This window comes from Jaculus jaculus, chromosome 5 (assembly GCF_020740685.1).
Source record: "Jaculus jaculus isolate mJacJac1 chromosome 5, mJacJac1.mat.Y.cur, whole genome shotgun sequence".
NCBI classification, from domain to species: domain Eukaryota; kingdom Metazoa; phylum Chordata; class Mammalia; order Rodentia; family Dipodidae; genus Jaculus; species Jaculus jaculus.
Window position 1 is genome coordinate 64631597 of NC_059106.1, and position 24145 is coordinate 64655741.

At 48.2% G+C, this 24145-nt stretch overlaps 1 protein-coding gene and 1 non-coding gene across 5 annotated transcripts; both read left to right on the plus strand.

Annotated features, from left to right (window-relative positions):
* The first annotated feature begins 6891 nt into the window (after positions 1–6891).
* On the plus strand, positions 6892–22193 carry Pabpc4 (poly(A) binding protein cytoplasmic 4). 4 transcript variants are annotated; one of them, XM_045149734.1, is made up of 16 exons: positions 6892–7643; positions 10639–10832; positions 11328–11443; positions 12497–12636; positions 12946–13040; positions 14019–14156; positions 14456–14551; positions 16061–16333; positions 16735–16822; positions 16966–17085; positions 17558–17644; positions 17739–17863; positions 20175–20268; positions 20353–20483; positions 20622–20727; positions 21889–22193. In XM_045149734.1, the coding sequence occupies exons 1-15, from the start codon at positions 7451–7453 to the stop codon at positions 20709–20711; spliced, it is 1980 nt and encodes a 659-aa protein (XP_045005669.1). In that variant the 5' UTR covers positions 6892–7450; the 3' UTR covers positions 20712–20727; positions 21889–22193. The 4 variants fall into 4 exon arrangements, with proteins under 4 accessions (XP_045005669.1, XP_045005670.1, XP_045005671.1 ...); XM_045149735.1 differs by having other exon boundaries at positions 16966–17037; XM_045149736.1 differs by lacking the exon at positions 17558–17644.
* Positions 14746–14879, plus strand: LOC123461322. The gene has a single exon (XR_006637610.1). It is a non-coding gene; the product is annotated as a small nucleolar RNA SNORA55 (small nucleolar RNA).
* Positions 22194–24145: the final 1952 nt, after the last annotated feature.

Sequence of the window (24145 nt, forward strand, 5' to 3'; positions counted from 1 at the left end):
CACATGGATCCTAGGGAACTGAAATTCGGTGGTCAGGCCGAATAGGCAAGTGCCACAACTACTAAGCCATCTCCCCAGCACCTTTTTATTTATATTTTTAAAATATTTTTAGGGGTGGGAGAGGTGGCCTAGCAGTTAAGGCGCTCCCATGCGAGGCCTAAGGACCAAGATTTGATTCCCCGGTGCCCATGTAAGCCAGATACACAAGACCGTGCAGGCATCTGGAGTTCATCTGCGGTGACTAGAAGCCCTGGCATGCCCATTCTCTCTCTATATATCTGCCTCTTTCTCTCTCTCAAATAAGTAAATGAATAAAATAAAAAAATATAGCCGGACGTGGTGGCGCACACTTTTAATCCCAGCATTCAGGAGGCAGAGGTAGGACGATCACTGTGAGTTCGAGGCCAGCCTAAGACTATATAGTGAATTCCAGGTCAGCCTGGGCCAGAGTGAAACCCTACACCAAAAAACCAAAAATAAATAAATAAAATGAAATAAAAAACTAATTTAGAAAATGTTTCGTAGGAGAAATCTTAAAAAAAAAACTTAGGACATGTAGAGATGGCTTATCTGCTAAAGTACTTGCCTGTAAAGCCAAGGGACTGGGGTTTGATTCCCCAGGGCCCATGTAAACCAGTTGTACAAGGTGAAGCATGTCTCTGGAGTTCGTTTACACTGGATAGAGGTCCTGTCACACCTATTTCCTCTCTCTCTCTCTCTCTCTCTCTCTCTCTCTCAAATAAATAAATTAATTAAATAATATTTAAAAGAAATATTTTTAGGCCGGGCTTGGTGGCATACGCCTTTAATCCCAGCACTTAGGAGAGAGAAGTAGGATTGCTATGAGTTTGAGGCCAGTGGGGACTATAGAGTGAGTTCCAGGTCAGCCTGGCTAGATTGAGACTCTACCTTGAAAATAAAGTTTTAAAATATTTAAATAAAAAGCTGGGCGTGGTGGTGCTGTGAGTTCAAGGCCATCCTCAGACTATACATAGTGAATTCCAGGTGAGCCTGAGCTAGAGTGAGACTCTACCTTAAAAAAAAAAAAATTCTATATATGTATTAACCTCACGAAGCTTAGTCCTTGCATGAACAGAGTGGACCAAAAGAATGATAGCTGTCAATTAAGTCCACTCCCCAAGGCAGGTTCTCTTGCAGGAGTGAGGAGTGGCCCACTTCCATGGCTGTCACAGTTTTCTACAAGGCACTACAAGTCACGCCAAGAACACATTAACCTCTTAAACCTTGGGTCCCTCCCCTGCAACGCGGTAACAGGACTCCACTCCCTCCACGGCTGCTGTGGGGAGTCAATGAGCTGGGGGCGGAAGCCAGTAAATGTCAGCTATTGTTACTCTTAGTGTCATTGCAGACAGCTTGCGAGCAAGAGCAGAGAAATGCTGACGTCTCAACCCACTCTGGCCACTTCGCGATCTTGGCCAATGCCTCTCCAGGGCTGAGAGTGGTGTCCAGGTATAGACAGTGATGCTGTAGCATTTATGTCACCATTTCCAAATTCACTTCTAGACTTTTGTTTATACAATTCTCTCCTTGCCTCCATCTCATTTCTGTCTTCCAAAATACTTTCTTTTATTGTTTATTTCTTTTAAAAATATTTTATTTATTTATTTATTTATAATTATTTATTTGACAGAGAGGAAGAGAGGGAGAGTCAATGGGTGCACCAGAGCTCCAGCCACGTGTGTGCCCCCTTGTGCATCTGGCTTACGTGGGTCCTGGGGAATCAAACCTGAGTCCTTTGGCTTTGCAGACAAGTGCCTTAGCTGCTAAGCCATCCCTCCAGCCCTTATTGTTTATTTCTTCAAACTTCTTTTTTTCCCCTTTGCTCTCTCTCCTTTCCCATCTCCAATTAGTCATGACTTGTATCCTCTAAATACTTCTTTTCTTTTCTTCGTGTGTGTGTGTGTGTGTGTGTGTGTGTGTGTGTGTGTACGTGTGTGTGTGTGGGCACATGAGTGCATGTGGGGGACAGTGTTTGATGCCTTTTCCACTGAGGCAGATTATCTCTTGAACCCAGAGTTTCCAAGTTGGTTAGTCTAACTAGCCCTAGGGCTGCCCTGTCTCAGCCTCCTAAACATTGAGATTACCGGTGGATAACCACCACACCATCCTGCCTTTCCATGGGTGTTGGGGATCCGAACTCATGTCCTCATGCTTGCAAGGCAAGTGCTTTACTGACCAAGTTGTCTTTCCAGCCCTTCACTTTATTTTTATTTTATTTTATTTATTATTATTTTTATTTTTTGGTTTTTCGAGGTAGGGTCTCACTCTAGCCCAGGCTGACCTGGAATTCACTGTGGAGTCTCAGGGTGGCCTCGAACTCACTGTGATGCTCCTACCTCTGCCTCCCAGTGCTGGGATTAAAGGCATGCTCCACCACGCCCGGCTATTTTTTTTTTTTTTTTAGACAGGGTCTCACTATACCTGGATCACTGATTCAACCAGGCTAGATTAGCTAGCCAGTGAGCCTCAAGGGTCCTCCTGTCTCTGACACTGGGATTACAGGTGCAGCTTCTAAAACCTGCTTTGATGGGATGAGAGATAGCTTAGTGGTTAAGGTGTTTGCCTGCAAAGCCAAAGGACCCAGGTTTGGTTCCCCAGGACCCATGTAAGCCAGATGCACAAGGTAGCACGTGTGTCTGGAGTTCGTTTTCAGTGGCTAAAGGCCCTGGTGTGCCCATTCTCTTTCTCTCTCCCTCATTCTCTCAAATAAAAATAAATTTAAAGCTGGGCATGGTGGTGCACGCCTTTAATCCTAGCACTCGGAAGGCAGAGATAGGAGGACCGCCGAGAGTTCGAGGCCACCCTGAGACCCCATAATGAATTCCAGGTCAGCCTGGGCTAGAGTGAGACCCTACCTCGAAAAACCAAAAACAGAAAAAAAAAAAAATAATAATAAAATAAAATAAAAATAAAGTTAAAGCTAGGCATGGTGGCTTAAATCTTTAATCCCAGCTTTCAGTAGGCAGAGGTAGGAGGATCATCATGAGTTCAAGGCCGCCCTGAGATTACATAGTGAATTCCAGGTCAGCCTGGGCGAGGCTGAAACCCTACCTTGAAAAACCAAAAATAAGTTAATTAATTAATTAAAAATTTTAAAAAACTCTGCTTTTATGTGGGTGCTGGTGATCTGAACTCTGATCCTCATACATGACAAACATTTTACCAACTCAGAGCACGTCATTTCTTCTGCCTCCCTCTGCACCCCGTCTGTCCTGTAGACTCAGCAACAGTTATGCAAGCTGTTCTTTCTGTCTTCACTTCCTGAACTCCCCTCTCTCCGCAGTACAAATATAGCTTGATGCAGCTTTGTGTTTTGTTTTCTGTTCTGAGCCAAATCTTATTATGTGGCCCTGGCTGGCTTGTAATTTGCTGTTGTAGACCAGGCTGACCTTGAACTCATAGTAATCTTCCTGCCTCCCCAAGTGCTGAGATAACAGGCCTGAGCCAGCGCACCTGGCTTTGATAGTAATAATTATTAACATCCATGCAAGCCTTTTATGTGTACTTATATTTCCTCAGAAGTGCCAACGGACTTTATTAGTGTACTTATAGATTAAAACTCTGATGTAAACTAGCAGAGATGTAAACTAGTTTGCTGAAGATCGCAGAGGTAGTAAACTCCTCTACTAGACAGTAGGCTTCATGTGGTCAAGGACTATGTGACTTTTGAACATCTGTGCCTGGCATCCACTGTTTATTTACTAGACAACAAACATTTAAAATGAGTATTGTTCTGGGTTCTTTATTTTATTTTATTTTATTTTTTTGGTTTCTCAAGGTAGGGTCTCACTCTAGCCCAGGCTGACCTGGAATTCACTATGTAGTCTCAGGGTGGTCTTGAACTCATGGTAATCTTCCTACCTCTCCCTGAAGGTTCTGGGACTAAAGGCTTGAGCTACCATGCCCTGCCCAACTGGTTTTTTGGTTTTTTTTTTTGTTGTTGTTGTTCATTTTTATTTATTTATTTGAGAGTGAGAGAGAGAGAGAGAGAGAGAGAGAGAGAGAGAGAGAGAGAGAGAGATGGGGCACGACAGGGCTTCCAGCCACTGCAAACGAACTCCAGACGCGTGTGCCCCCTTGTGCATCTGGCTAATGTGGGTCCTGGAGAATGGAGCCTCGAACCGGGGTCCTTAGGCTTCACAGGCAAGCGCTGAACTGCTAAGCTATATCTCCAGCCCACCAACTGGTTTTAATACAGTGGTGGGTGATCAAATCCAGGGCATAATGCATGTTACGCAAGTACTCTACCAAGTGAGCTGCATTCCCAGTCCTAGGACCCAAATCCGTTTGTGTGTCCTATGTGTGTGAATGCAGGTACATGCATGCTATGACACACATGTGGCATTCTTCACCACTACATTGACCAGGCTACCTGGCCCAGGACCTGCCAATAGTCTTCTGTGCCACCTCCCACCTCACCACAGGCATTGAGATGGCAGGTGCTCACACGCGGCATACAGCTTTATACGTGTTCTGGAGACCCAAACGCAGGTGCATACACTTGCATGGCAAGCCTTATCCACTGGACCACTGCACAGGAACCAGACTTTTTTTTTTAAGATTTTATTTATCTATTTATTAGAGACACACACACACACAGAGAATGAATGGGTGAGCCAGGGCCTGTAGCTACTGCAAACGAACTCCAGATGCATGTACCACCATGTGCATCTGGCTTATGTGGGACCTGGGGAATTGAACCGGGGTCCTTAGGCTTCGTAGGTATGTGTCTTAATCACTAAGCCATCTCTCCAGCCCTTATTTTATTTGTTACTTTTTTTTTTTTTTTTAGTTTGTTTCAAGGTAGGGTTTCATTCAAGTCCAGACTGATCTGGAATTCACTCTTTAGTCTCAGGCTGGCCTCACAGCAATTCTCCTACCTCTGCTTCTCAAGTGTAAGGATTAAAGGTATGCACCAGCAGGGCTGGAGAGATGGCTTAATGGTTAAGGCATTTGTCTGCAAAGCCAAAGGATCCCGGTTTGATTCTCCAGGACCCACGTAAGCCAGATGCACAAGAGGGCACATGCATCTGGAATTCATTTGCAGCAGTAGAAGTCCCTGATGTGCCCATTCTCTCTCTCTCTACCTCTTTCTCTCTCTCTCAAATAATAAATGTTTTTTTTGTTGTTGGGTTTTCAAGGTAGGGTCTCACACTAGCCCAGGCTGACCTGGAATTCACTATGTAGTCTCAGGGTGGCCTCAAATTTATGGCGATCCTCCTATCTCTGCCTCTCAAGTGCTGGGATTAAAGGCATGTGCCACCACACCCAGCTACGTTTCTTTTTTTTCCAGCTATGTTTCTTGTTTAACTTTTTTTTTTTTTTTTGAGGTAGGGTCTTGCTCTAGCCCAGGTTTACCTAGAATTCACTATGTAGTCTCAGTGTGGCCTCAAACACTCACAGTGATCCTCTTATCTCTGCCTCCCTAGTCCTGGGATTAAAGGCGTGCGCCACTATGCTGGGCTTCCTTCCTTCCTTTCTTCCTTCCTTCCTCCCTTGGGATTAACCTGGTTAAATTTTTATTTATTTATTTATTTATTTATTTATTTATTTATTTATTTATTTATTTATGAGAAGAGGGAGGGCAAGAGCATACTAAGAGTCTCCTGCCACTACAAATGAACTCCATATACATGGGCCCCTTTGAGCATCTGGCTTTAGGTGGGTACTAGGGAACTGAGCCCCTGGGGCTATTAAGCTTTGCTAGCCAGCACTTTAACCCCTGTCTTTGTTTTCCTGGCAGGATCTCACTCTAGCCCAGTTTGCTCATTCTGTAGCCCCAGGCTTGAACTCTTGGCTATCCTTTAGGTGTGTTTGGATTAAAGGTGTGACCCACCACGTCCAGCTCATTTTTCGTTGTAATTAAAAAGGTTTTATTGCACACAAGCCTAAATTTCCAGTAGTATAGAAACAGAGAGAATGATCGAATTTTACATGTATCAAAGCTTTTACCAAAATTTTTCCCTCTTCTCAGAAAAATCACATTGCCTATATAGGGCTATACTGCCACTAGTGACCTCTGCAATTCCTCATCAAGGTCATCTAATTCCCCAAACTTCAGTATGTCTTGTGTATTTCATCCCTAACATTTCCCATACTGAACAGCCTATCAATTGTAACTTTATGTTCCCTTTATTTTACAATCTCACTGTCGTTTTAACGTTACGTTGGGTGGGTTTCCATGCCCGGAGGATGGGAGTGGGTACGACCCTGTTCCCATGAATGCATTTTAGCAAGAGGCCCTGGGTGTGTGTGTGGGGGGGGGGGGGTCTTGGGCAGGCGCGAGCGGCGGGTCCTCCGGGCGCCAGGGGTCGCTGTGGCGCCGCGCGGCCGCGCCAGGTCGCTCTCGCGTGTCCGCCCCGCCTCGGGCCCCTCCTCCCCCTCCCCGGAGCCGAGTGGGCGGGCACGACTGCGCCCAGGTCGCGAAGCGCCCTTCGACCAGCAGCGCCCGGGGCGGGCGGGTATAAATGGAGCGGTGGCTGCCCCAGCCACCTCTCTCCGCCCCGGGTCGCCTCCGCTTGCATCGCTTCCAGGCTTAGCAGCCTGAAGCAAAAAGAAAAAAAAAAAAAAAAATTAAAAAAAAAAGAAACTACTCAAACCTGCAAAAGGCCTGAAAAAAAAAAAAAACTAAGAAAAAAAATACAAGAGAAAAAGGAAACGAGAAGGCGCGTCCACGGGGAACTCGCGGGGAAGACACTTTCGCACGCTTCCGGCCTGCCCACGCCGCCGTCGGGGGTCGTCCGTCCGTCCGTCCGTCCGTCGGCCGGTCCGGTGGTGAGCCCGCCGCCCTCCGGCCCGAGTCCCGCCCCGCGCCCGCCGCGTGGCAGCCCGGCGCCCGCGCCCCCCGCGCCGGCCGGCGCACCACGTGTCCGCGCTGCCCTTCGCCCGCCCGCCCGGGGCCGGCCCAGGCGGCACCGGCGAGGCTTCGGTTTCCCTCTTCCCCGGCCGCTGTAATTGTAAACCGCCGGGAGCCCGGGGCCTATATTTATCGAGAAACGCGTGTCCCCAAGGCCGCCGTGGGCAGCAGCATCTGGCTGCCTCTTGAATCTTGAAGGATTTCTCCCCCCCCCAACCCCTAGTTTAATTTTTGCGTTCTTTTTTTAATTTTTATTTTTAAAGACTTGAGAAGCGTCCAGCCAGGACAGCTTGCAAATTACAAACTCTCGGGGAGGACCAGAGATATATAAGTTATTATTGTTGTTGTTGTTATTTTTCTGCGAGTCTTTGTCTTTGAGGTTTTGCGGTCCCGCGTGAGCCGTCCCCGCACGCTCCGGTCCCGCCTCCCGAGCGAGCCCCGCTCCAGCCGCTCCCGGTGCCACCTGTGCGCTGCGGCGCGGCCCCGGCTCTCCCGAGCCCCCTTTTGTCCGGCGGCGGCCCCCCCACGTGAGAAGTCCTCCTGGCGGGGCTCGGGGTGGTGGGGGGCGGGGAGATGAACGCTGCAGCCAGCAGCTACCCCATGGCCTCCCTGTACGTGGGCGACCTGCACTCGGACGTCACCGAGGCCATGCTGTACGAAAAGTTCAGTCCGGCGGGGCCTGTGCTGTCCATCCGGGTCTGCCGGGATATGATCACCCGCCGCTCTCTGGGTTATGCCTACGTCAACTTCCAGCAGCCAGCTGACGGTGAGTAGAGCCGGTGCCCGCACGTTCGTGACATTCCACGGTACCCCCAAGGAGTCGTCCACCCTGGACGCAGCGGGCAGCGCGGGAGGGAGGGAGGGGTTTAGCATCCCGGCCGCAGTGTGGCCGACGACGCCTTAGTGGGGAGCATGGAGAAGTCCTGGCGTGTTGGTCCTGGCCCTGCTGCCATCCGCCACTTGCTATCCTCATGACCTTGGGCCTGGGTGGGGGTTGGAACGCGAGGCGCCTTCTGCTTTTCCACTGTGCGTGGTCCTGCTCAAATGTGGTGGGGCTGTTGGAGACCTTGGCTTGCTCCCGTGGGCATGGGCTGGTGCTCCTCAAATGGATTGAAACATGAGCCTGCAAAAGTTTTAGATTGCAAAGCTGCCGGCCCTCCCCCGCCCTTGCTCGGTACTAAGAGTCTTGAATTTATGCTGATAAGAGATGCTTTAGGGCAGGTAGGAAGGGAGTAAGAAGTTTCCTGCTGTAGCCTAGCAAAGGGCCTGTCACCACTGGACTAAGCTCTAGTCTATGGAGAATGACATCCAGGTCTTCTGAGGAGGTGCCATGAATATGGTTAAAAAAACATCCCTTTTCATCCTATCTGGAGAAAAGTAAAGGAACAGGAACTGTAAAAAAAAAAAAAAAAAGTGGGAAACCCTGTTGGGATCCCGGGTGCACTGCTCTGCCACCCCGGTGCAGGCGCGCCTCCAGCCAGCCCAGAGGGAGCCTAATAAGAGCTGCACGTGACTCCAGATGAGCAGGGGACCAATGCAGAGACCATTGCTGGGGAGCCATTCTGTGGCTGAGGAACCCAGCTCCCCACTTTGACCGATGCCCACCAGACAGAATGTTCTTGCCCAAGTTGGAGGTGAGATGGGAGAATTGGTCTAGGTGTTCCTGCTGTTGCCCAGTGTGCCCTGAGGCCAGTTCTGCCGCCTACAGGAGCATAAAGAAGGTAGCTGAGCGGCCTTTATTTTGGGAGGTGGGGTGGGAGGAGGGAGTATGGGCTACCTTAGCAATTGCCTGACTCTGAACAAAAGTTGTGGCCCTTAGAGAGAGCAGCAGCCATTGGTCAGTGTGTCTGCCAACACATACCTCTGCAGGACTTCTCCCTGCTATAAATAAGTGCAGCCAGATTTGTCAGCCCAGGCCTACTTGCCCTGTGCACTGCTGTCTGGAATTAGACCAGGAGCTGTGTTGGAATGGGTCTTAATTAATGAAATAGTTTGAGGTCCTAGGCCATGTGTCTTACATGGCTCCCATAGGCAAACTAGATTTTCATTAACTTGATCTGTCCTGTTTCCTCTGTCCAGCCACCCCATACAAAGAAAGGTGGGGAAGGAATTTTGGAGTAAAAGCAAATTCCCTTGGCTGACTAGACAGCTGAATTTGTTGAGGGGCAGAGTTTTGCATCCTCCCTCCCTGCTTTGGTGAGGATCAGACCCAGGGTCTCAAGCAGAAGTGTGGCCCTGCCACTGAGTCACGCCCCAGCTCTTGTCCATCTGTGAAGTAAAGTACTGTTGAAGTGAGCAAGACGCACCCCTACTGTGACCCTGCCCTTTCTTGTTTTATTTGAGACATGGTCTCAGGTAGCCCTAGCTAGCCTTGAGCCTCCTGATTGCCCTATCTCCCCCTCCCAAGTACTGGGATTATAGGTGAGTCCTCTGTCCCAGTTTTTATATTCCCTCACAAAAGAGGTTCTGGGTAAGGTCATTGCATTTGTGAAGTCACTGGTTGAGATAATTAAGGGGAAATTGGGCGTCAGATCTGGACATCCTTGTTGCCTTCATTGAATGCTGGTCATCAAGTGATGAAATAATTCAGCTTCTGGTTCCATACATGGTCTGTAAGGTGTACCCATAGACTTGGTCAGGAAACTAAAGAAGGATGGAGAATGTGATTAGCAGGGCAGTTAGTTGAGTGCCTGGTGCTCAGATCATACATAGAAAGGGTTAGACACCGGAAGGTGCAGGGCCGATCTGTACTGCCTCCTTTGGTAATGCTGAGAACATTGTCATCTTTTGCTTTTTCGAGGTAGGGTCTCCCTCTAGCCCAGGCTGACCTGGAATTCACTATGTAGCCTCAAGGTGGCCTTGAACTCATGGTGATCCTCCTACCCCTGCCTCCCAGGGGCTGGGGTTAAAGGCGTATCCCACCACACCCAGCTTAACTTTTCCATTTATTTGAGAGAAAGAATGTGCGTACCAGAGCCTTCAGCCACTGCAAACAGACTACAAACAAGAGCCCTTGTGCACAGGTATGACATTGTGCACTTGCATCACTGTCTGGTTTACGTGGGACCTGGAGATTGCAACATGAGTTCTCAGGCTTTGCAGGCAAGCACCTTAAGCACTAAGCCACCTCCAGCCCAATATTTCCTTTTTTTTTTTTTTTTGGTTTCTCAGGTAGGGTCTCACTCTAGCTCAGGCTGACCTGGAATTCACTATGTAGCCTCAGGGCCTTGAACTCACAGTGATCCTCCTACCTCTGCCTCTCCAGTGCTGGGATTAAAGGCGTGTGTCACTATGCCTGGCTCAGTATTTCCATTTTCGATGAATGATGCCTTTTTTTTATTTTTGGTTTTTCGAGATAGAGTCTGGCTGTGTAGCCAAGGCTGACTTGGAATTCACTATGTAGTCTCAGGGTGGCCTGGAATTCTGAGATTCTCCCCTCCCACCTCTGCCTCCCCAGTGCTGTGATTAAAGGCATGTGCCACCACGCCCGGCAAATGATGGCCTTTTTAAAAATGTTGATCTAAATCAGTTTTTATGTGTCTTGGAAAATGAAAATATAAGAAAACACAAGTAACTGGGCTGAATGAAGGAACAGCATCTGTGAAAATCTGGTATTCAGTTGTCCCACTTAAGATGGTTGCTGTAAGTTTCTTCTTGCCAGATGTTACTTAAGAAAGTCCTGGGGTAATGTTTTGAAATGGTGGCATTGGAATACCTGAGTGGATGTGTTACATCTGAAATTAAAATGTTCTCTTTCACAGCCGAGAGGGCCTTGGACACCATGAACTTCGATGTGATTAAGGGAAAGCCAATCCGTATCATGTGGTCTCAGAGAGATCCCTCTTTGAGAAAATCTGGTGTGGGGAATGTCTTCATCAAGAACCTGGATAAATCTATAGACAACAAGGCCCTTTATGATACTTTCTCTGCCTTTGGAAATATTCTGTCCTGCAAGGTGAGCAAAGGCTGCATGACCACAGCAGAGTATCAGGGACTCTTGACAGGATGCTAACACTGCTGTCTGTGAGGCCAGGCCAGGTGTGCTGGACCAGCAGTAAATTGAATGGCAAGTTCAAGACCAGCCTGGGATACATAGATTCATCTCAAAAGAGAAAGATAATACCAAATGGGAGCTGCCTTAGAATTGGAGGCAACCAGTTATGGCACTGGGGACCCACAATAGGGCCTTGGGTTTGGCGTGATGGTTTACTGTAAGTTCGAGGCCAGCCTGGGCTAAAATGAAACTATACCTTGAAAGAAGTCAAAAAATTAAAAAGGCATGAGTTGGCAAACTAAGTGGCAAGCATTAGTAAGTGGATCCCTTTTGGGGGACCTGGTGCTGTGCTAGGTGTCAGAAAGATTCCAGCTGGTGCAGTTGGCTGCCTGGAGACACAGTGTAACCCTGGAGCTGCCCACTGATTGATGCTAAACTGAACTGCTTCTTTGACAGGTGGTGTGTGATGAGAATGGTTCTAAGGGTTATGCCTTTGTCCACTTCGAGACCCAAGAGGCTGCTGACAAGGCCATCGAGAAGATGAATGGCATGCTCCTCAATGACCGCAAAGTGTGAGTGTCCCAGTCCGGAGCGACAACCATCGCATGAGCCAGCCGTGGCCCCACCTCGGTATTAACTGGCACACACAAGGCGGCTACTGGTTCTGTCGGCCCAAGTGTGGCCTGCTCCTACCTCTCCACTCCAGGGCTGGTGAGTCTCCCTGCCCGAGCCATGGCAGCCCTTTTGACTTGCCAAGGTGGGCTCCCTGCCCTAGCCATGACCTGCCTGCTGCCTCTCCCTTAGAGGCATTCATCCATGGGTTTTGTGAGCATCGGCTACTGGGGCTGGCTAGAAGACAGCTCTGAGCCCACTCTGAGCAGGGGTCTTGGCCAGCGGCAGAGTGGAGAGGGCCCTGGGCTGACCAGGAGCTAAACACCAGCTATGTGACCTTGGCTTTCCTTTGACATGGGTCTCTTGCTAGTTGATCCTGTGACTCCACAGAGCACTTTGTTTGGTTACAGTGGAGAGCTTGCAAACGCATCTCCTTGCAGAGATGCTTCCTTACAGATCTCACTGCAGTGGTGTGGTTATTACTGTGGGGTGTGGACCATACATCTTGGCTACTACAAGCAAAGCATTCCTGTCCTTTGTGGTACTGACTAGACAGGGTGTGTTGTCTGTGTGCCCACTGTGGAGCATTTCCTAGCGAGTAAGACAGTGTAGCAAAAGTTTCCCCCTCATTCCAGCAGTCTCAATCCTAGGACTGACCACTGTTAACAGTTTGGTTTGTATCCTTCCAGACATTTTCTATGCATTTACATAGATGCACAGAAATGAACATTTATAAACATGGTCTTCAGGTTTCTTCACGAAGGCAGTGTGATGTGGTAGGAGTAGCCCTGGTCCTTCCTCACCAGGAGCCCTGGGGCTGGTCCTCGTCCTCACAATATAGTCCTGCGCTTTCTCTTTCCCTGGGGACTTGGGAAGTCTGAGTTCACTCTCCTGGTGGGGGATGGGGACCTCGCATATTTTAACCTTTGCCAGGCTTTAATCTGTATTCCTTTGGGCCTCTAGAAATCATATTTGTTCCCCTTGGGTAATCAATGTTCATGATTTCTTTGTAGGTTTGTGGGCAGATTCAAGTCACGCAAAGAGCGTGAAGCTGAGCTTGGAGCCAAAGCCAAGGAATTCACCAATGTGTACATCAAAAACTTTGGAGAAGAGATGGATGACGAGAGCCTGAAAGAGCTATTCAGCCAGTTTGGTAAGTTAGAGAATTTGCTGTATAGTCCAGCAGCCTTAGAATTCATCTGCTTTCACTTAAGAGACAAGGGCACTCAGACCCAGAAATCGAGCATCTATCGGTGTGACACAAAGGTCACTGAGTAGATCAGAGATGGGTGCTTGGCCTCATCCTGCCTCCTTCACTCCTAAGACCAGCTCGGCTGCCTGGTCTCACTCAGACCAGTTATGGCGCCTCTCCGTGTCTTAGATCCACATCTGGGCTCTAGAGAGAGCTTTCTTGAGCTATGGTAGAGATGTTGTCACTAATAGTTCTCTCCTTTGGTAACAGGTAAGACCCTCAGTGTCAAGGTGATGAGAGACCCCAGTGGGAAATCGAAAGGCTTTGGCTTTGTGAGTTATGAAAAACACGAGGAGGCCAATAAGGTGAGAGTGCCGTGAGGGCTGGGAGGAGTTGATCGGTGGCGGCCCAGGTGCGGCTAGGGCCTTGGTTATTGCTCTGTACTTAGTAAGCAGAGCTAGTGTTCTTGAGTAGTAATGCTGCTGGAATCATCATGAGGGGATTCAGTTAACTGTTCAAGCTTTTGTCACATACCTGTGTCCTCAGCTGTCTACAGTTTTAAAGATTAGGACAGATGGTTCCACTCACAAGTGAGGGGACTAAAGCCTAGACTTCGATTTGACCTGATGATAGCAGGGCACTTGCTTATGGACTGAGGAGTGTGTTAGGCTCATGTCACTCAAGGAGCCACAAAGAACCTGGAAGAAAGTATAGTGACATAAGCAATCAAAGCTCATGTCACGTGCTTCGATTTTTTTAGGGCTAATGGATTTACTTATTTATTTGCATGTCTGTTGTGTATGTATGTGGAAGGGGGTGCATCAAGGCCTCCTGCAAGTGAATGAACACCAGATTCTTGTGCCTGTTTTTTTTTGTGTTTGGTCCCCCGGCAGGCTTCGCAAGCAAGCACCTTTAACCACTGAGGCCGTCTCCTCAACCCTGAAATACTGAATTTTCTTGTTGTTTGGGTTTTGTTTTTCGAGGTGGGGTCTCGCTCCACCCCAGGATGACCTGGAAGTCACTTTGTAGTCTCAGGGTGGCCTCGAACTCACAACAATCCTACCTCTGCCTCCTGAGTGCTGGCATTAAAGGCTTGCGCCACCAGGGCCATCTTCAAATACTGAATTTTTAATCTTTCCTCTCTGTTATCTGGACCAATAACCCATTTAGATATTAATCCCATTTACAGATGAAGAATTTTGAATTGGATCAGGAGACTTTAGAAATCGTTACTTTTCAGTCCTATAGGAAAGGTTTTCTCTTAGGAATTAGTTAGACTTAATAGACTTAAAGAAACCCATGTCTCGGCAACTTGGTTTTAAAGGAAAGCATTTCTTCTCTAGGCTGTAGAAGACATGAATGGAAAAGAGATCAGTGGGAAAGTTATATTTGTAGGCCGTGCACAGAAGAAAGTAGAACGTCAGGCTGAATTAAAACGGAAATTCGAGCAGCTGAAACAGGAGAGAATTAGTCGATACCAGGTAAGGTGGTGCTGGGCTAGCTGGCTTGTAGGGTATTGACTATGAAGTATTTGCAAAGAACCCATGGGTTCCAGGCTCTTCACTAGGGACTTGGTCTAGTTTGAAAGCTCTCATGTACACTGCCAGATGTGGCAGCAGGCGAGCCAGGGGCAAGAGGTGGTTTGTTGTGGGCTCTTGTCCTGACCTCCCATTGGCTTGTCCTTGGCTTTGCTTAGGTGATGACCCTTTGAACCTTTTGTTGCCTTCCATGTTGGTGTGAACTGTCATCAGTGTAATTAATGACAGTCCTTCTCTTTCAGGGAGTAAATCTCTACATTAAGAACTTGGATGACACCATTGATGATGAGAAATTAAGGAAAGAGTTTTCTCCATTTGGATCAATCACCAGTGCTAAGGTACTGTACACTGAGATTTGGCAGTTGAAAACAATACTGCCTTCAAGATGTATTTACATTTGTGTCAGTGAAGGGTCTAAATTGTGTCATTCTGAGCCTAGCCACATTCCAGGAAATTCTTCCTCTGCAGCAGCACTAGTGGAGTGAGCAGTGGAGCGGTGAGAAGGCTGGCCCTGCCTCGTGCAGCCCGCCCTGCACTTGAATCTTTCCTAGGCCCGCTACTGCGTGCTGGTCTGGGGACAGATGGTGCTATACTAAGCGCAGAGGATATCCAGACGGGCTGCTTTCCATTTGTCTTGGGGCCCGTCTCTACAACTCTGCCACATGTTCTTGAGAATGATATTTTGAAGATGGATGGGGTCAGGAAGGAACTAAAAACAAAAGGCATGAATGTTTCCTGTTTCGTGGTACACGTTGCTTGGTGTTTGATGGTCATCCACTGAATGAGTGGACTGTGAACCTCATCTTTTAAAAATATATATTTATTTATTTGAAAAAGAGAGGCAGAAAGAGAAAGGGTACACCAGGGCCTCAGCTGCTGCAAATGAACTCCAAACACATGCTCCCCCTTGTGCATCTGGCTTATGTGGGTCCTGGGGAGTTGAACTTGGGCCCCTTGGCTATGTGGGCAAGCGCTTTAGCAGCTAGGCCATCCCTCCAGCCCCAAGTCACATTTTTAACAGTAATGAACTTGAGTCCCTGTGCAAGAGAGTACTGGCCACATGGGTGATGGGTGATATGCTGCACCTCGCTGGCACTTTAGAAGAGTGGCAGACTGGCACCTGGGAAGTTACGGGTTGTGGCCTGGTGCAACAGTTGCCACAAGTACTTTGGGTGATGAGAAGGGGCCAGCTCTGGTGTTTGACCAGCTCTGTCAGTGCCACCGCCTTCTCCGCACAGTAGCCGAGTTGGCATTTGTAAGAGCAAAATAGTCCATTAAGCACTGTGTTCAAGGTCATTGTGCAGATACCTTGGACAAGCCTCCACCTCAGGAGACTGTCCCTTGTGAATAAGGCATTCGTGGTGGTGCTTAGGCACACACAGATGCCAGGGAAAGCAGTGCATAACCTTTCCAGGCGAGAAAAATAGTTGCGATTGATTGGAAAGTAGACTACCAGAACCAGTAGGTTGTCTTAGAGTACATCGTGGAAACTGAGGCTCAGACAGATAACTGGGCTTCCTGTGACTGTTAGCTGCTAGTGTTCATGATAGCAGGAAGTTCAGTCTTCCAAGGCTTGGGACCATATGATTTGATAGCAGATAAGTTATAGTAAATTAGCAGCACCATGTCAAGATGTCTTTTGGGCACTCAGGGATAGCAGTACTTCTAGGTATCAGGAAAGGGCTTCTGGTTTTATCATTAGCCGTATAGTTGGAAAGTACTTAGGAGTTTTATTCACCTGGGATATTTCCTGGGAGAGTGTTGAACATCTGACCTAGGCTTGATAAGTTCTGCAGTAGAGCCCTCTCCCCAAGTCGCCTTCTCGAGTAGCTGCTCTTACTCTGTAGGTAATGCTGGAGGATGGAAGGAGCAAAGGGTTTGGCTTCGTCTGCTTTTCATCTCCTGAAGAGGCGACCAAAGCAGTCACTGAGATGAACGGACGCATTGTAGGCTCCAAGCCACTGTACGTTGCCCTGGCCCAGAGGAAGGAGGAGAGAAAGGCTCACCTGACCAACCAGTACATGCAGCGTGTGGCCGGGATGAGAGCTCTCCCTGCCAGTGCCATTTTAAATCAGTTCCAACCTGCAGCTGGTGGCTACTTTGTGCCAGCAGTTCCACAGGTGGGTCTGCCAGGTGGGATGTGAGGTAGTCAGTGTTCTTTGTTTGGGGCCTGCCCATGACACCTGCTATATTGTGCAGTCGTTGGGGAGAGGGAGGTTTACATCCTGTTATTAAGAATGTCAGAGTACGCTGGGCGTGAGTTCAAGGCCACCCTGAGACTACATAGTGAATTTCAGGTCAGCCTAAGGTAGAGCAAGACTCTACCTCAGAAAACCAAAAAATGAAATGAAATAACAAAGAATGTCAAATACAAGACACATCATTCCTACACACATAGAGGTAGAGCAGAGCTGCCCCCATTAACTGGCTTCAGCTTTTTAGAAATGCTTATTTGAGAGAGAGAGAGAGTTCGCTAGTATGGGTTCAGGTCCATCAACTAAAGGGTGTTCTTTCCTTACAGGCCCAGGGAAGACCTCCATATTACACACCTAACCAGTTAGCACAGATGAGGCCTAATCCACGCTGGCAGCAAGGTGGGAGACCTCAAGGTAGGTGGTCGGAGCAGTGACTGTCACCCTGGATATGCATTCCTGTCAAGTTCTACCTTTTCTCACGTGCCCCCTTGGAAGCATAGCCTAGCTTCTGGCCATATTGGCTTGCCAGCGTTGAGCGATTTTTGTCTCTTTATCAGGCTTCCAAGGGATGCCAAGTGCTATACGCCAGTCTGGGCCTCGTCCAGCTCTTCGCCATCTGGCTCCAACTGGTAATGCTCCGGCCTCTCGTGGCCTCCCTACTACCACTCAGAGAGTCGGTGAGCAAATTGGCCTGTAGGAGCATGGCCCTGGGAGGAGGGAGTCCGCATGACGAGCTCTGCCCTTGCTTGGTCAGTCTGTGGGGCTCGAGCTTTCCCAGAGCCCTGGTTCTGTCTCCTCCTTGGCTGTGTGCTTAGCTAGGAACATCATTCAGGAGCAGAGAAGCCATGTGAGTTCTAGTGTGAACATTCTTTGCTCTTCGGTGATTTCAGAAAAGATTAACTGAAGTGTGCTAGCTGGATGACTACCAAGACATCTTGTTCTTGGGGTGGGGTTAGGAAGAAGTGTTTTTTTTACAGAGTATGTCCTGTATTTGAAACTAAAAAGAGGTATATGGTGTCCTTTTTGGCTCATCCTGAAAAACAATAGTGGGCCCATGTGTGAACATGCTTTGGAAATTCTCCTTCCATGAGACGTGGCCAGTTGGACATCTGCTGCCAACACTGATGTGCATTTGCTGGTCTGTTGTAGGGTCTGAGTGCCCGGACCGCTTGGCTATGGACTTTGGTGGGGCTGGTGCCGCCCAGCAAGGGCTGACTGACAGCTGCCAGTCTGGAGGTGGTATTGGATGCACACAGACGGGGGAAAGATGGGATTTGACGGGCCTTTGCTCAGGCTGATGGACTTTAATTGTGTTTGTCTTTCTCTCAAGGTGTTCCCACAGCCGTGCAGAACCTTACGCCTCGTGCTGCAGTTGCTGCTGCTCCCCGGGCTGTGGCCCCATACAAGTACGCCTCCAGCGTCCGCAGCCCTCACCCTGCCCTCCAGCCTCTGCAGGTGAGCAAAGGCATTCCCCCAGCGCTACTGTCTCCAAAAGAGACCTTACTTTAATTCCGGCGGGTGTTACATGCCTGCTTTGTTGGAAGTCTGTCCTGGGTGATAATCTTTTTTGTTTAGTTTTTTATCTTATTTGAGAGAGGGAGAGAGAATGGGTGCACTATGGCCTCTAGCCTCTGCAAACAAACTCCAGACGCATGTGCCACCTTGTGCATCTGGCTTTACGTGGGTCCTGGGGAATGGAACTGAGATCCTTTGGCTTTGCAGGCAAACACTGTAACTGCTAAGCCAACCCTCCAGCTAGGGCTGTTTTTTTTCTAGGTAGTCTCAGACTGGCCTCAAACTCAGAGCAATCTCCTACCTCAGCTAGTGTTCTAAGACATACCTGCCTGCATGCATACACTCAGCTCTTTGAGCCTCTGGGACACGAAGTCTGTTAAAAACAGAGAAGAAACTGGGTGTGGTGGCACACCCTTAGACTGCTAGTGAGTTCCAGGTCAGCCTGGACTAGATTGAGACCCTATCTTTTTTTTTTTTTTTCATTTTTTTATTTTTTGTTTTTTTTTTTGGAGGGTTTATTTTTTAAATTTTTATTAGCATTTTCCATGATTATAAAAAAATCCTGTGTTAATTCCCTCCCTCCCCCCCACTTTCTCCTTTGAAATTCCATTCTCCATCATATTACCTCCCCATAAGAGACCCTATCTTAAGAAAAAAAGAACAGAGAGGAAATTTAGCTTCAGAGATTGGGTGGTGGCCTGAACTTAGGTTGTTTAATAAGCTGTGTGCTCCCTCCAGGTACAAACCAGATAGAAACGGTTTACTTCAGAGCTTGCTGTGTCTTAAGCCATACACAGTCTTCCAGCCAGCTCAGAAGCTTGGTGGATCATACTTAATTGAGAGAGTGAATGGCCGCACCAGGACCTCTAGCCATGCAAATGAATTTGAGATGTTTGAGCTACTTTGTACATCTGGCATTATGTGGGTACTGGGGAATCAAACTCTGGTCCTTCAGCTTTGTAGACAAACACCTTAGCTATTGAGCCACCTCTCCAGTACATGAATTTTATTTTGAAACATTTAAATTGAAGGTTTTCCTGAGCTTGGTGCTAAATTGTCTTTTTGTCTATAAGGCCTTACTTTTAGGACTCTAGTAATCCTTAAATGGTTGATAAATGAAAATATTTGGTTTGATCTTTGATATTGTACAAGTCAGGTGTGGTGGACTATATATCTGTGCCGTATGTGGTCAAACATAGAAGGGCAACCATAGCTACAGGACTAGATTATATTAGATCTTTGCTCAAGAAACCAAGCCAGGCCGGTGTGGTGTATCACTGTGACGTCTAGGCCAGCCTGACACTACAGAGTGAATTCCAGATCAGCCTGATCTAGATTGGGACACTACCTTGAAAAACAAACAAAAGTCAGACATGGTCATGCACATGTTAAATTCCAGCACTTAAGAGGCTGAGGTAGGAGGGTCACTGCGTTTGAGGCCAGCCTGGATTAGAATGGGACCCTGACCCAGAAAGAAAAGTCTGCTGGGTGTGGTGGGGTATGCCTTTAATCCCAGCATTTAGGGAGGCTGGAGGATCACTGAGTTCTAGGCTATCCTGAAACAACTTAGTGAATTTCAGGTTAGCCTGGGTGGGCTTGAGTGAAACCCTACCTCAAAAGACCAAAAATAAAAATAAATCCACTAAAATATCTGGTACAATAGTAGACTCATCTTACCCAGTAATACTGGAATTGACCTGACAAAATCCTTAATTAATAGGACACACTACTGTGGAGTACTATGAAGTTTACTAAGCTAAATGCTTGTAATGCCAAAACTTTGGGGGTGAAAGCAGGTTAGGAATTCAAAGTTAGCTTTAGCCACGTTTGAGGTCAGCCTCAGCTATGTGGCTGGTCGTGGTGGCGCACACCTTTAATCCCAGCATTCAGGAGGCAGAGGTAGGAGGATTGCCATGAGTTCGAGGCCACCCTGAGACTACATAGTGAATTCCAGGTCAGCCTGGGCTAGAGGAGACCCTACTTTGGAGTGTGCGGGGTGGCCTGATTTACAACAAGACTTTGAATTCTAAGGTAACCTTGGTTAAATCAAGTGAAACACCAGCAAATACTAGACCAGCATTGTAGATTTTCTTTATTTTTTGGATTTAGCTTTCCCCCTTCTGATAAGTTGCCATTTCCTTATAGCTGTTTTCTCATTTTTCACTGTGCCCTTCAGCTAACAAGGACAGCTGCCCCCATTCATATTCAGGGGCTGAGCGATTATACTCATAACGCTGTTATTGCTTCCCAGGCACCTCAGCCTGCAGTGCACGTGCAGGGCCAGGAGCCCCTGACTGCCTCCATGCTGGCCGCTGCGCCCCCCCAGGAACAGAAGCAGATGCTGGGTGAGTGTCCCATGTGCTTGCACAAGAGTGGCCAGTTTGGACCAAGGATTGGATTTGGTTTTTAATTAACCGCCTGTTCCACAGGGGAACGTTTATTCCCTCTTATCCAAACAATGCATGCCAATCTGGCTGGAAAGATCACAGGAATGCTGCTGGAGATCGACAACTCGGAGCTGCTGCACATGCTGGAGTCCCCAGAGTCTCTCCGCTCCAAGGTGCGCCTGGGAGAGGGAGGGGCAGAGGACGCGGCTGCTGTCCCTGTGACCTCACCCTCTGGTCTACCAGGGCTGCTGCTGAGGGCGGCACAACTCAGGCGCTCTCCTGGTCGCTGACCTGGGTTTCTCTTCTCACAGGTGGATGAAGCTGTAGCAGTTCTGCAGGCTCATCATGCCAAGAAAGAAGCTGCCCAGAAGGTGGGCGCGGTCGCTGCTGCTACCTCCTAGACAAGGGAAGGAAGATGTGAGTCTGGTGTCCTAGTCTGCCATGTTTGTTTAGAAAGGTTCCACTTGCCAGGCTGGCTTTGAATTCACTCAGCCTCCAGAGGGCTGGGATTTCAGGCACACCATCAGCTCAGTGCCATGGCTCCTTTTTCAGTGTTTCAAAGTGGAGTCTGAATTTACAGCAGTCTTCCTAACCTGCCTCCCAGATACTGGGATTAAAGGCATGAGCCACCACACCTGGCATATATGTATATATTTTATTTATTTGAGAGGGATTGAGAGAATGGGCACACCAGCCACTGCAAAGAATTCCAGACATACGTGCCCCCTTGTGCATCTGGCTTACGTGAGTCCTGGAGAGTCAAACTGGGATTCTTTGGCTTTGCAGGCAAATGCCTTAACCACTAAGCCATCTCTAGCCCAAATATTTTTATTTGAGAGAAAGCACATATAACCTGAGCCATCTCTCCAGCCCAACTATCAGTGGCTTTGATTCATGAAGAACTTTCTAAGAGGTAGGACAATAAAAAGACAACTTTCTACCTTGGTTTCTTCTCCCCCCCACCCCGCCTCCCTGAGATTTTGCATGACCACCATACCCCATTAAAAATAGCAAGTGCTCGGCATGCACAAAGCCTGTGTTCAATTCCCAGTACCCACCACACCCAAACAAAAGAAATGAATAGCCTTGCTTTTAGGGGCTCTCTCTGCCTACTCGGGCTTAAGTGGGTGAGATAGCCAAGACTAGTGGATCTCTCCAGATGGGACAGTGATGCGCAAAGGCAGGTCAAAGCTGCTGTGTTGGTAGAGATTGACTTGCATGGCCTTGCTTCTCTTGTCAAGAGCTTGAGGAGGCTAGTCATGCCACAGATGACCCCAGAGGAGCCACATCTGAGTTCAAGTATCAGTCATACTGAGATTCAGAGCCCCTGTTGGCACATGGGGGAGGGATATAGAGAATAGGTATGCCAGGGCCCCCCCAGCCCCTGCAAACAAATTCCAGATGTATGTTCCACCTTGTGCATCTGGCTTATGTAGGTCCTGGGGAATCAAACCTGGGTCCTTTGTCTTTGCAGACAAGCACCTTAACTACTAAACCATCTCTCCAGCCCAAGAAGCCCTTTAATAACACTGCATTTCTAAAATTGTTTGAATTATTTGTTAGTGTTTTTCTTTTCAGGAGTCAGAAGCCAAATAACCCCTCATGGAATTCAGCTCAAGGTTTGAAGACTTCCTAGCTTGTCCTATGGACCTCAACACCAAGAAACAGAAGTTGCAAATTTAATAGGTCATTTTGTATCAAAAGGTCAATTATGAAGCACCTAGAATTTTTCAATTATAAGAATATATTCTCTGGGTTCTACTTTGGCCCAGTATTAACTTTTTTTTTTCTATTGTGGGTTTTGATTATTCCCACCCCCAGAAATTGGTTTTGATGTACCCAAGTCTTAAGTTTCTCAATAAAGGGAAAAAACCTCCATAAAACTGCCTACCTCATTCATGTGTCCCTGACACATTGTATTCTGTAACTTGGAGTTCTCCCTGGACTTACATTTAGGCTGTAAGTGCTCTCGGGGAGCTTACGTGCCAGGAAACGGGCTAGTAGGGTTGGGTGAGGGACAGCAAGGGATGTAAAAGTTGAATGGGGGCCGGCGGTGGATCTCATTGGCGGGTGTTGACCTAAAATGTGGGAGGTCCTGGTGCTATGGAGGTAGAAGCGGGAGGATCCAAAGATCAAAGCTAGCCCCTGGTTATAGTTTGAAGCCAGGCTGGGCTACATGAGCCGTTGTTACAAATAGCACAGAGGGAAATTTAGGCCAGTTGGTCTTCCCAGTGCATTCTGTGGGGAGGACCTTTATTCTGCTAGGAGCCGGGAGATCTAGGCCCACCGAAGCTGTCTACATCCTAAGTGTGTATGCTAAGATTCGCTAGCTACTGGCTCTCCTGCCTCCACTGCCTTCGCCTGTGGACCAAGGCGGCAGGTTGGGCTTTGTCCCATCTCCTCTAGCCATTGCCAACTTGAACTGCAGTGGGTCCCGTTGCCACAGTTCTACAACCAAGATGTTCTCTATCCATGGGAAAACAGTCAATTTGTGGTAATAGCAAACAAGAGCTGGCCAAGGTCAGCCAACCAGTCTGTTTGCCTTCCTCATCTTCCAGCCAGGCTTCCTTTCCTGCAGAGCTTGCCAGACTCTCCCTAGGGCTTCACAGAGCGGTGCCGGAGGATTTTCTTCCCTCTTGGTTCCTTTTCCTTAAGGTCTAGCCTCCCCTGAGTAACATCCCTAAAAGTAGATGTCCTGCTTTCTGACAGCTATACCCTGTTTTCATTAATGAAGCTTTAAGTTTGTAATTAACACTGGCTGCCCCTCAAGTCAAGCTCCGAAGCTAGAGCTGCACAGAAGACGGTGGGGGCGGGGCGGGGTCGAGCCATGAGCAGGCTTCTGGCAGAAGAGCTGGCAGCAAGATCGCTGCCTTTAAGAGATGAGCAGCTGCAAAACAAGGTGAGCTCTTGGGAAAGCATTAGGTTGACTTGGGATGGTACAGAGCCATGTTCCCAGGAGTCCTGGGCCGGTCAGGTCCTGCAGTGAACAGCCCCTGCCAGCACTGTGGTAGTGGCCTGTACTGTGATCTCCGATTTCAACCATTCATTTCATGACCTCTACAGCCCTCACACTTCGGTGGGGGGGTATGTGCTTGTGATGAGAACCAAGCTACAGGGAAATAAGGTGAAGGCAAAACCCCAGGAGCGTGAGGGAGCCTTGGGAGTCAAGTAGTGTGCCTTGGGGCAGTTAGTTTAGGAGGACCCCATTAATCAGCATGGTGGTCATGCTGAGGCAAGAGGACTGTGGGGTGAGTTCTAGGCCAGCCTGAGCCTTTAAAGTATTTTAAAAATTCCTGAGCTGGGCGTAGTGGTACACGCCTTTAATCCTAGGATTGCCATGAGTTTGAGGCCACCCTGAGACTCCATAGTGAATTCCAAGTCAGCCTGGAATTCACTATGAGACCCTATCTCCAAAAAACAAAAAAAAAGGGGGGGTCCTCTTACATCTGATGTTTACAAGTGGTAATTTTTATAGGAGAGTGCACTCCTATTCCTGCCATAGTTTAGTCATTTAGAAAACGTGTGTGTAAAAGTCCGCCAGGGCCTCTTGTCACTGCAACTGAATTCCCAGACGCTTGTGGTACTTTCACTCTGGCCTATGTGAGTGGCTTGGCAGTTAAAACCTGAACAGGCAGCCTTTGCAAGCAGGTGAGTACTTTTGTCCACAGAGCTACCTCTCCAGCATTCAGTAAATGCTTAGAAAGTAACAGAAGTCTTAGCTTATGTAGTGGTAGCATTGGCTACTGCAGAGTTTTAGCTAGTTGGGTGTAGCTCAGTGGTAGAGTTCATGGTTAGCATCCACTGCCAGTAACCAAAAGAGGCAGGTAGAGAAGGG

Bases quoted from the DNA above. Each gene is read 5' to 3' on its own strand.
- Pabpc4 (XM_045149734.1), top strand. From the start codon at position 7,451: ATGAACGCTGCAGCCAGCAGCTACCCCATGGCCTCCCTGTACGTGGGC. The intron at 12,637-12,945 runs GTAAGTTAGAGA...CTTTGGTAACAG, and splicing joins AGAGCTATTCAGCCAGTTTG to GTAAGACCCTCAGTGTCAAG. The intron at 20,484-20,621 runs GTGCGCCTGGGA...CTCTTCTCACAG, and splicing joins CAGAGTCTCTCCGCTCCAAG to GTGGATGAAGCTGTAGCAGT.